This window comes from Chiloscyllium plagiosum, unplaced genomic scaffold (genome assembly GCF_037043375.1).
Source record: "Chiloscyllium plagiosum isolate Xiang-an unplaced genomic scaffold, Cpla_swu_hap1 HiC_scaffold_35, whole genome shotgun sequence".
In the NCBI taxonomy this organism is placed as follows: Eukaryota; Metazoa; Chordata; class Chondrichthyes; order Orectolobiformes; family Hemiscylliidae; genus Chiloscyllium; species Chiloscyllium plagiosum.
Genome location: NW_028270173.1, coordinates 21,735,596 through 21,746,548, shown reverse-complemented (window position 1 = coordinate 21,746,548; position 10,953 = coordinate 21,735,596). Strand labels below are relative to the sequence as shown.

The window sequence follows — 10,953 nt, the reverse complement described above, 5'->3', positions numbered from 1 at the left end:
CAGAGACAAGGACACCCAGGAATTGTTGCACCTCCTCATTTCCTAATCATTCTATTGATTATCAGACATAATCTCAATGTATTATGGAACGAATTCACCAGACTGAGTGGCTTATTTGTGCTTGATCATCTTATCATCTTATCTTCTCTGCATTCTGTAAAAGACAAACTAATGTTAAAACAAAATGCCATAGCAGCTGGACATCTCAAATAAAAACAAAGTGCTGAAAAAGTCCAGGTCATCTGACAGCATCTCTGGAGAATAATCACTCTCAAACACACCCGACTGTAACCCCTGTCCTCACTATCCATACAACTAGCAGTGCATTCAAAGGATGATCCGTCACCAGTATACACATAGTTCCTCCCCTGTCATCGTTCCGAATGGACTAATCATATCAAATTCAGTCTTTGAGTCTCTCCGACACTTAGATATTTTCACTTCACTAATACCCACTGAATGTATGTACGTTCTTTCATATACATTAGCTTTCAGTGAGAACTTATTTTCCTTTTGTAATTCTAGGTCTCTTTTCGACAACAATTACTACTCTCTTTGTATTTTGTTTTGACGCAAAAGATCTCCAAACTTCCCCAGATAGTCTATTCCAATTGCCCACTCTCATTTCAACAATGTAAACCTCATGACTTTCCCCCTGTCCCTTAGATCTGAAGAACAGTTTGCAACATCAACCTGTCAATGGCACTGAGAACAATTTGTTCACTCCAAAGTGAGCTGATCGGAACGTTCTGGCACAGAATAACTGGATAATTGTCCCCAAAGATTTTGTTTAAGTAAAGAAGTGCAATGTTTGAACAAGTTCCTGCTTTTCTACAGTGGACAGGTTCCTGAGTGTGCAAGTGTATTGATTTTTTTTCAAAAGAAGTCGTAATGGCAGTGGTGCCATATTGTCTACTTTAAGAAAGGCAGGGGTTTGGCCAGTTCTCCCATTTCAGGTTTTTTTTCTAGTTTGGTTTAGTTGCAGCAGAGAAGCTGATGGTAGGTGCAGCAGAAGCTAGTACATGTTAAAGTTTCGATGCTGCAGCAGGTGATTCTTTACTGGCTTCTCTCTCAGAAATCTCTCCAGCCTGTAAGAATGTGTGTTTGAAGATGGCTTTTACCAAAGGATGTGTCTATACGATGTAGTGGGAATTGGAACACCTGCTTGTATAAATAGTTATGTCAAGTCAGTTGGATTTTCAAATCTGATACTTCATCCGTTTCCAAATGCAGGGCTCCTGCCCGAAACGTCGATTTTGCTGCTCCTCCGATGCTGCCTGACCAACTCTAATCTTGACTCTAATCTCCAGCATCTGCAGTCCTCACTTGACACCTAGTGAATTTTCAATGATTGAGTTATTCTAAATTCAGTTTCCTTTTGTTCATGCTTCAACTGTAGATCTTAAATAAATTCTGTGATGCTTAAAGCCGAGTGATTTGACCAGCTGTATCTCTCCTGGAATATCCACTCCACATCTGTCTTTAAACTAACAAAAAAAGTTAGGGCCTAGGCTACATTCATGACATACTTTGAGGACGGCTTCCCTGGCCCATAACAATATGTAGCCTCCAGTAAGAATAAATCCAAACGGAGAGTACACACGCTCTGTTGGTTATATTTTGTATTCATTGATTATCGGCCGGCTGTTCTCCAGATATTTCTGACTGTAGATTGTTTAATTACTTGTCCCTAAAACCTGACTATGTATGAGCCTCATGTGCCCCATCTACCTGTGTGACACCAAGAGGAAGACCTTCAGATTGCTCAACGACATCGTGAAATCGTGTTTGATCACTGCGTTACCTCTCGCTGGGACCAATTGCAACGATGCTTCAGATAATACCATAATCGAAGGCACTTCACCAAAGTGTTAATCAGACAGAAAATGATGCTGCATAACATTCTAACGTGCAAAGAGGAACCTGCAATACACCTTGACTTTTTATTTCATGTACAGTTTCTGAGGAGAAAACAAGAAGTAATTGATTTGGAGGGAGAGCCAGGAATTCGCAAGTTTTGCTTTATTTTCAATGGTGACTAATGGCAGGCATTCATGCCCGGCATACAATGTGAAGTCGTATACGGTCAGTAAACATCAGAAACTGACGTGGAGGCGCTGGTGTTCGAATGCAATCGATAGATACAGAAGTGACACGACACCAGCTTATAGTCCAACAGGTTTATTGGATATGACAAGTTTTCGGAGCGCTGCAGCTTCGTCACTTCGCTTTGAAAGCTTAGCCCCCGAAGTGCACGCACGCTCCTAGTACCTTGCCATAGAGCTGTTTCCCAGCCGCATTGGAGAGTGGGAGCTGCAACCTCCATTGCTCACCTGCAATCACTGTGTCTTTCGGAGACAAACAGGAGGCTAGAAAACATAGCAAGGCAGGCAGCATCAGGAGTTAGAGAAATCAACGTTTCGTGTGTAACCCTTGTTGAGAATTGGGTGGGGGCGTGTGTTCTCTGACAGAGGCAGCGAGTCTTTCTGCAGCCATCTTCAATGTTGACACTGTTTATATCTCAACAGACGCTGCTTGACTGGCCGAGCAGTCAAGTATTTTCTGCTGTCGTTTTCAGCGTTTTGGCTTTGTATTTTAAGCAGGCATTCTCCACATGTGGCAGACCTCTGTTATACACCATGCCCAACCCCCTCAAAATATTTCAACAATGCAGCCCAGACACTGAGCTTGACAGTTGTTTTAAGTATGTGTAAAGTGGATATCCAGGAGAGATGCGGCTGGTCAACCCACTTAATATTAAATAATACAGTATTTATTTACAAGATTAATGCATGAAACACAAACAAAAGAGACAGAATACCTAACAACTTACCCCGTCTGAAAACCCAACAAATTATCAAAACTTGCAACATCCTGCACAAACACCTCATGGCACAAGAGGTAAAATCAAACACAGGGTCTTACAGGAGAGAATTCAGAGAGACAGGTTCAGCATGGGTCCAGCAGCTTCACAACTGGCTGACTGCTTGCAGTGAATAGCTGACTGACAAACACCAAATCAAACCAGAGAAAAGCTAAGCTGGGGGAAGACCCCACTCCCCTTTCACTGGACAAATGCTTTATTTTTAAACTTGAAAGCCTGTGCTTGAGGCAGTATCTGTTAGCTATGATCAAACTGGCCCTCAAAAATATTCAAACGTAGACATTTCAGAGTCTTTTACGACCTCTCTGAAAGAAAACCAAGGTCAACATAATCTTGTTAAAGTAGCAGCATCATCACTCCTCTCAGACTCTTTTAAGCCACAATCAAAACAAGTCATCTTCGCTCTTGAAGGACTGCCAAAGCAGAATTGAAAAGTGTGGCGATTTCATGTGTGTCAAGTAACAGCAAGAGCAAAGAAGGCCGTGCCACATCCCACTTTTCTCCCGAGGGGCAATTACATATCACCAGGCTTTCTGGGATAAATCATTTAAGCCTCTTCTGGCATTAACATGATTATGGCTGATCATTGATCTCAGTACCTTGTTTCCGCTTTCTCCACATACATTGTGATTCCTTCAACACTAAAAACTACGCCCAACTCCTTCTACAAATCATTTAATGTCATTATCTCAAATTCTTCATACGGCAGAGAATTCCACAAGTTCACGACGGTGGGTGAAGAATATTGGCCTCATCCCACTCCTGAATAGCCTGCTCTCTATCCTTAAACAGTTTCGAGACCTGCATCTCTCCAAGTGTAAACTGAATGTCCTATCCTTCTCAGAAAAGGTTTTATCCTAATGTGGGATAAGCAATAAGGTTCAAGTAGAGTCGCTCATCACATAATGCTGGGGTTCTACGTGGTGCTCAGAAGTATTGTTTATATGGACTTTGTGGTACAAAAACACAAAAAGTAGAACAGGCAGAGATGGCCAAGAGAGTATGGATGACTCTATTCTTGGAAAATTTGTTCATGCCTAATATTTACAAGCTACAGATTGTATATTTCAATTATAAGGACGTATCTGCCAAACACCAAACAAAATCATGGGATACAGCACCATCAGAGCTTCAGGAGTGATCCCATAACTTCAAAAGGAATGACCTGGAGTCTGCTGTCATGAGGATGAAGAAGCAGAGACGAGAAGCAAAATGGTGATTGTCACAGTTCCGGTGTTAAACAGGAACTTGTTGATTTGGCGAGCATTCATTGTACAGGGCTGTTACTTAAGTGTCAGGTAAAAGTGACTCTGGTGGAAAAGTGAGAGTTAAATTCTCGTGAACAGTGCTGAGGAGGTTCCACAGCAGTCCATCATTTTGCAAAAATAACTGCGACTGTTTGGTGCATTTAAAACGGACTTGCTTGGGAGCTTCCCTAAAATGAAGATTTGTGGCTGAATCCTCAAAGAAAGGAACTTATATTGTACTGGACGCAATTGAGCAGGTTTTTGTCACAAAAACATTGTGTGCCTCATGCTGGTGGCCTGTCTGGCAGCGATGTCTGGTAAATGTTTGAGGTCAATTATTGCTTACCTGTTCTTTCATGTGAAAACACAATTATGTTGAGCACGATTTGCATGTGAATTCATGTTGGATTTTAGTTTCATTACGATTTTATTCATTTCACATTGTGCTCTTCAGTAATTTGAAATCTTTTGTTTTTTTTATATCTGTTTCATTTGTAACATTCGATGATACTGGAATTCTCCAGATTAGATTTATGCTTATGTTGAAATCTGGGACTCAGACTTTCATCCAACTCAGTACATCTTTCTCCTGATACCCTTTGGTCCCTTAACCCTCAGAATAAAACAAACTCCTTCTTGAAAGCACTTAATATTTTAGTCTCACCCTCTGCCTAAGGCAGAAAGTTGTGGAGGCTCACCACTCTCGGTGAAGGAACCTCTCTTCATCTCAGTCCTAAATGCTCAGAGTATGACCACAGGTTCATAACTCTCCTTTAATCGGATCATTCTTCGTACTCTTGCCCTGTTCAGTCTTTTTGGAAATTTTGAGTTTTAAGGTTAGTTTTAGAGAACTAAATTGGTCTAACATCCTCTCTCATTCTTCTTAACTTCAGTGAAAATATCCAATCTTCATAGGTCAGTCCTGCCAACCCAGGATTCAGTCTGGAAAATTTTCGTTATGTTTCCTCAATGCCAATAACTTTCTCATCAGATAGGGAGACCAAATCTGCACTTAATATCCCAGATGTGGTCCCACCAAAACCCGAAATAATCACAACAAGATTCCCCTTCTCCATTTCTGAAATACTTTTACTATCCAGACAACATTTATTTGCTTTCTTCATTACCTTCTTCACCTGCATGCTTACTTTCAGAGATTGGTGTACATGCGCACCCGTGAATTGTTGCACCTCCTAACCTCCCAATGTATTGTCATTCAGGTAATAATCTACCTTCCTGTTTGTGTTATGAAAGTGGATACAGTCACATTTATCCATCTGTCATCTTCATCTGCTGTGCATTTGGCCATGAAAACAAATTGGTCAAATTACGCTGAAACATCTGTGTATCCACATCTGTCCAAATGTCATGCAAAATGATGTAATTGTACTCAGCTCTCCAATTCCTCTGATTGTTCGTTCTATATGAACACCACCCTCTGTGTGAAAAATATACCCCTCAGGTCCCATTAAAATGTTTCCCTTTTTATCCTAATATATATCCCCTTATGTTTTAAAATTCCATATCCTGGGGAAAAGACCTTGGCTATTCACTTTATCTATGCCCAGCCATGATTATATAAACCTCTATGTGAACATCCCTCTGGTCCAAAGATTAAGAAGTGTCACGACATATCCAGCTGCTGCGAATCGTCTTTCCCTCCAATCTCAGTAATATCTTTACAATTGTTTTCTACGCCAATTCCAGTTCAATAACATCCTACCTATAGCAGGACTAACCGAATTGTATTCAGTACGCCAAATGTAGCCGTAATAATGATCTGCTCTGACGCAACAAGATGTCCCAATTTTATACTCAATTTTTAACCAATGAAAGCAAGCATTCGAAACGTCTCCTTAATCACCCGTCTACCAATGTACAACTTTGAAGAAACTATGCACCTGCCTTCCGAGGTCACTCCGCTGGACAACACTCACCAGTTCCCAACCATTAACCCTGCAATTCCTAACTTGGTCTGTGTCACATAAATGTACTAGCTCACATCTATCCAAAGTAGACACCCTCTTCCGCTATTTGCTCATATGTAGCAAGACACGCACAGTATTGATGCACCATCTAATGCCTTTAACATTCGATCCGTGTGCCAACGCGCTATATGCAGCAATGTGTACCCTACATAAGATGCAATTCAACAACTTATCCAGGAACCTCGCATAACATCTTCCCAGCTTGTGGTGTCTACCATTTACAAGGACAGGACAGCATACACAATGGAACGCTACCTCCGCTGGTGCCCATTCAAACCACACATCACCGTGACTTGGAAATATATTGCCAATACTTCACTGTCACTGTGTCAAGAAGTCTCCTTGTCACAGACTAAGGCCGTTGTTCAATATTGGCCTGGACGCTGCTTTCGTCAGGACCCATGAAAAAGCCATTTGTAGTTTTGATGGACACGGGTCACAATGTTGTTGTGAATTCATCCAGTAGTATTTCCATCTCTTCTCCACATCGTTCTCCAGTCCTCTGGACTTACTAACCATTGTATCTATCCACTTGGTCCAACCCTTCAGCATTCTAACTGTTTATATCAATTCAGAATGAAAAGTGTAGAATACCAGGTTAGAACCTCCCAAAACATTTCACGAAGGTCGCCCATACTCTAACTCTTCCAGTTGTTTTAGGCAGATGTAAGGTACATATTCCAGCTTTGATGCACCTGGTCAAACCACTTGGCTTCAAGTAAAACAATTTATTTACACACCACCGAATGAAACACAAATTGAAATATAATTGGACAACTGAACCAACACGACACTCCCCACAACTTAACAAAGGAGCTGTTCCAATTTTCTGCAACAACCCCATAAAAACAGCACTTGGAAAGAAACGTTTAGTTCAAACTACAGGTTCTTACGGGAGAGATGTAAGAGAGAGGCATCAGAACCTCTGCCTTTCATAATCCCGTTTGAATAAAAGATACAAGGACGACAGAACCCTGTTAAGGCAGCAGTATCATCACGAAAGACACAGTAAAATATCAGTCACTTGATTAATAATGACGTATTTTATTTTGTTCATTCCAGAACGTGGGCATCCCTGCCAAGGTTGGCATTTTCCCAAAGGGCAGATAAGACTCAATCCTAATGCTCTGAAATCGACATGGCTGTGGATCGGACATTACATATACGATGGACATGCTTAAAAGCCGTCAGAGGTTCTTGCCGAAAGACAATCAGTTTTTGAAGACAATTAATTTTCCCGCATGTTAATCATGAATGGCGACATAATCAACATTCGGCTCGCGCTATTTGCATAGAAAATTCTTCATTTGCCAGTGTGGAATTTCAACCTATGTCCCCAGGATATGAGTTTGGGTTTTAGAATGCTGGCCCAGTGAGGTTATCATTAAACCACCAACTCCCCCCATCAATATAAATTATTTTCATAACTTTCTGAGTAGAGCATAAGGAGATTTCAGCAAGTTCTTCACCACCTCTCTGAATCTCCTCTGGGTCAGTGCATAAATACAAGTGTTTGTGCAGGAGCTGGTGCACATCAGCAGGAACGCTGCCCTGATTGCCACATAGAGTGAGTTTGAACCTTGGAGAGACGTAATGTGGGTAAATCTGACGCAGATATGGATGACAGTGATGGGTACCGACAGCACCATGAAGCAGCCAGAGATGGTGAAGAGCAGAATGATGGAGGTCCTCCTGCTCTTCAGCTCGGGGTCTCTGCCCATCTCCCCAGCACCATAGCTGCTGTCCTTCAGAGCCCGGCGAACTCTGCTGGCTGCTAGGATATGGCCAGCGGTGAGAGTGTTCAACAGCAGGAGCAGGGGAATAGGAAGAAACATGTTTGAGATGTTGGTGAGCCATTGGTGAGCTGCCCAGGCCGGTGAAGTGAGGTAAGCAGTGATGGTGCGGCAGCCCCACTGTACATTGTTCAGAACATGGGTGGGCTCATAGCGAAAAGGCAAGGGAATGTTGACCATGACGTTAAGAGAACTCACGATGAATATAACCACGTTAGCCATTCTTTCAGTGCAATACATCCCCTTCAATTTGTTGCAGCAAATTGCTACAAAGCGGTCAAAGGTGAAGGCGATGGTAAACCAGATGGAGAGTTGGATGCTGAACCCTTGCAGGAAGGCACTGAGTCGGCAGGCGGGGGTGTAGCTCAGCGGTGAATCCGGGAAATGATACTTGAAGATCTGGCTCACAATCACGTTGAAGACAAGGACCATCATATCTCCTGTTGCCATGGCAATCATGTCGTGAGTGATTCCTTTGGAAAGGCCGCACTTCCCTTGGGAAAGGATCAGCACTGTCATCAGGTTTGCTGTAAGGAAAATCAAATCGTGAGATGTACCAAAACACCCAGAGATGTGCAGCGATAAGGTCTTGGATTACACAAGACTGATGTGCTGCTGGCAATGCTAGACTTGAACTTCAACGGAAAGCATTGAAATCTCATTAGCAATACATTGTCTGTGCCATGGAAATAATCAAAGGGTAATTTCAGGACTGGTATATCACTTTGCACCGATTGCTGTCCTGATTTCAAGAAAACAAATTGCATTATTTTAGAAGTCACTCAGAGAAGGACCACTTGCCACATTCCTGCGATTAAGGTCTTGTTGGCTGAAGTGAGGTTATGCCCATCTCCATTCGAGTCTGGAAGAATATAAGGTGATTTCATTGAAACATGTAAGATCTTGCGGGGACTAGACAAAGTGGAACACAAAAAGAGATATTTTCCTTCGACTACAGTGATTAAGACGAGGGGACATGGTATCAGAATTAACTGGTTCCTTTTTCAAACAAAGGTAAGAAATGTATTATTCTCATGAGAGAGTGGTTGGAGAGTGTAATTCTGTTCCCTTGAAGGTAATGGGATGTTGGCGTATAAGATTGAGTTCGACAGATTTGGATACACAAAGGAGTGGAAGGCTCTGGTTTCCAGGCAGAATAACTGTCAGCCATTGATGACTCATTTTAATGATTACAAGGATGAGATCGAGAATTTCTGTTCCAATTGTTTATGATCCCATGTTCTGCTTAAGCAGAAACAGCCAAAGCACTCTCCCATGAGGGGAACATCGTCTTAGCATTTACCCTGTCAAGATCCTTAAAAATCTGATATGTCTCAATTGGATCACTGTTCATTCTTCTAAACTGCAGACAGTAGACACCAAAACTGTTGAAATTATGACCATAAGACAGTCTTTCCATCCCTATGATCATCCTAATTGTCCTCGTATGAATTGTGCCAGATGAAAATGTATTTCCTTTGTTACAGCACGAAATTGCTCACAGTGTTCCAAATCTATTCTCAGAGCTGCAGGGAACTTGCAGTAAGACGTCCCTACTGTTGTACTCCAACCCTCTTGAAATAAGAGTCCAGAATTCCACACGCCTTCATTGTCACAACGTCTTCCTGTTGCAAATTTTCTGTTTTTTGTATGTCCGAAGGCCCCATTACCCTTTGTGTACCTGCTTCCACAACTTGCTTTTTCTCCCTTTTCAAATGAACAACTTGACATCTTCCCACATTATTCACCATTTACAAGATTTTGCCCATTTACTTTATCTATCAGTATCTGTCTGAAAAAAACGTTTGTATCTCTCTCAAAGTGTGCCTTTCCATACAGTTTGCTATCGTCTGCAAACTTCCACTTGATGACATTAAGATTTTCTAAATGTTCAGCTATCCCATCGTAATTACCCGATTCCAATGCTTTTTCAATTGATCTAGCTACCCGCATTTTGCTGTCCTTCCTTTTGAATAGGATGATGCATTGACAGTTTTTTCATGCCTGTGCAACTTCTCCACAATAATAATGCAGACATTATTTCTGCACCTACTTATCCCAGAATGCAAGGTTGCAAGTCATCAGAGGCAGGATCGTTATTTGCCATAAACCATATCAATTCGTGAAATACTCCTCTTTTAATGATGGTCTTCTGACTTACTCCCTCTACCTCATTCCTCGTAATTTTGGGATCTTCAAAGTTTCATCCAACGTCAAGACTGATGGAAAATAAACGTTTAACTCCGCTACCGTTTAATTTCGTTACTTCAAACATAGTTGTTTCCAATTCAGTCAGCTAGGACAGGACAAACTGGACTCAAACCGAAATCAATGGTAATTAAAAGAAAGGAAAACTCAGCAGGAAGCAAGTGTTCAATTCGGAGTGAATATCAAATTGCAAAGATTTAATTTAAAACAGAAGAGGTAAGCAACATGTCACAGCGGCTTCTAATCACTTACCTGGAATTCCAAAAATTGCAAGAACAGGAAAGAGAATTTCTATTAGAAGCGCCTGCACTCGCATTTTCAGGTGTAAGCAGACAAAGTCCAAATGAGTTAATGCACTGAAACACACTCAATTTATACACAAGCCAATCCTCCAGTGAAACAGTAAACAGATCTCATTAAACATGCTATTTCTAACGAACAAATTAACATCTCGCTTAACTGAGCAGCATTTACCGTGAGTTGTATTATCCCCCGAGGATCAGGACCAGTTCTCTTAGGCTCCACAGCTCTTAATTCTCAGGAGGTCATTCAAGACCTGAATGCCTCAGCTCAACTTTTACCAGGCACGGAGAGGTGGTTAGTTCAAGAGGAGGATGCAAATCACCAAGTTTTGGACTTTTAAGTCAACCTGTGCTACGTCACGGCTCTGGACAAAGTCTGAGTTGAATCCAGGCCTTCTAACCCATCCAGAGTGATCCTACAAATGTGCGACGTGAGCCCTCAGTTACACATTTCTAGTCTCACCATAGTCTTTCTCTTTTTAGTTATTGCATTCTGTGAAAAATGAATAAAAGAAATTTTTTTACAGCCAT

The 10,953-nt window shown here is 41.6% G+C and overlaps 1 protein-coding gene across 1 annotated transcript; it reads right to left on the bottom strand.

Annotated features, from left to right (window-relative positions):
* Positions 1-7,540: 7,540 nt before the first annotated feature.
* LOC148140442 (uncharacterized) lies at positions 7,541-8,344 on the bottom strand. Its single transcript, XM_087979098.1, has one exon. The coding sequence runs from the start codon at positions 8,342-8,344 to the stop codon at positions 7,541-7,543; it is 804 nt and encodes a 267-aa protein (XP_087835224.1).
* Positions 8,345-10,953: the final 2,609 nt, after the last annotated feature.

Bases quoted from the DNA above. Each gene is read 5' to 3' on its own strand.
- LOC148140442 (XM_087979098.1), bottom strand. From the start codon at position 8,344: ATGGTCCTTGTCTTCAACGTGATTGTGAGCCAGATCTTCAAGTATCAT.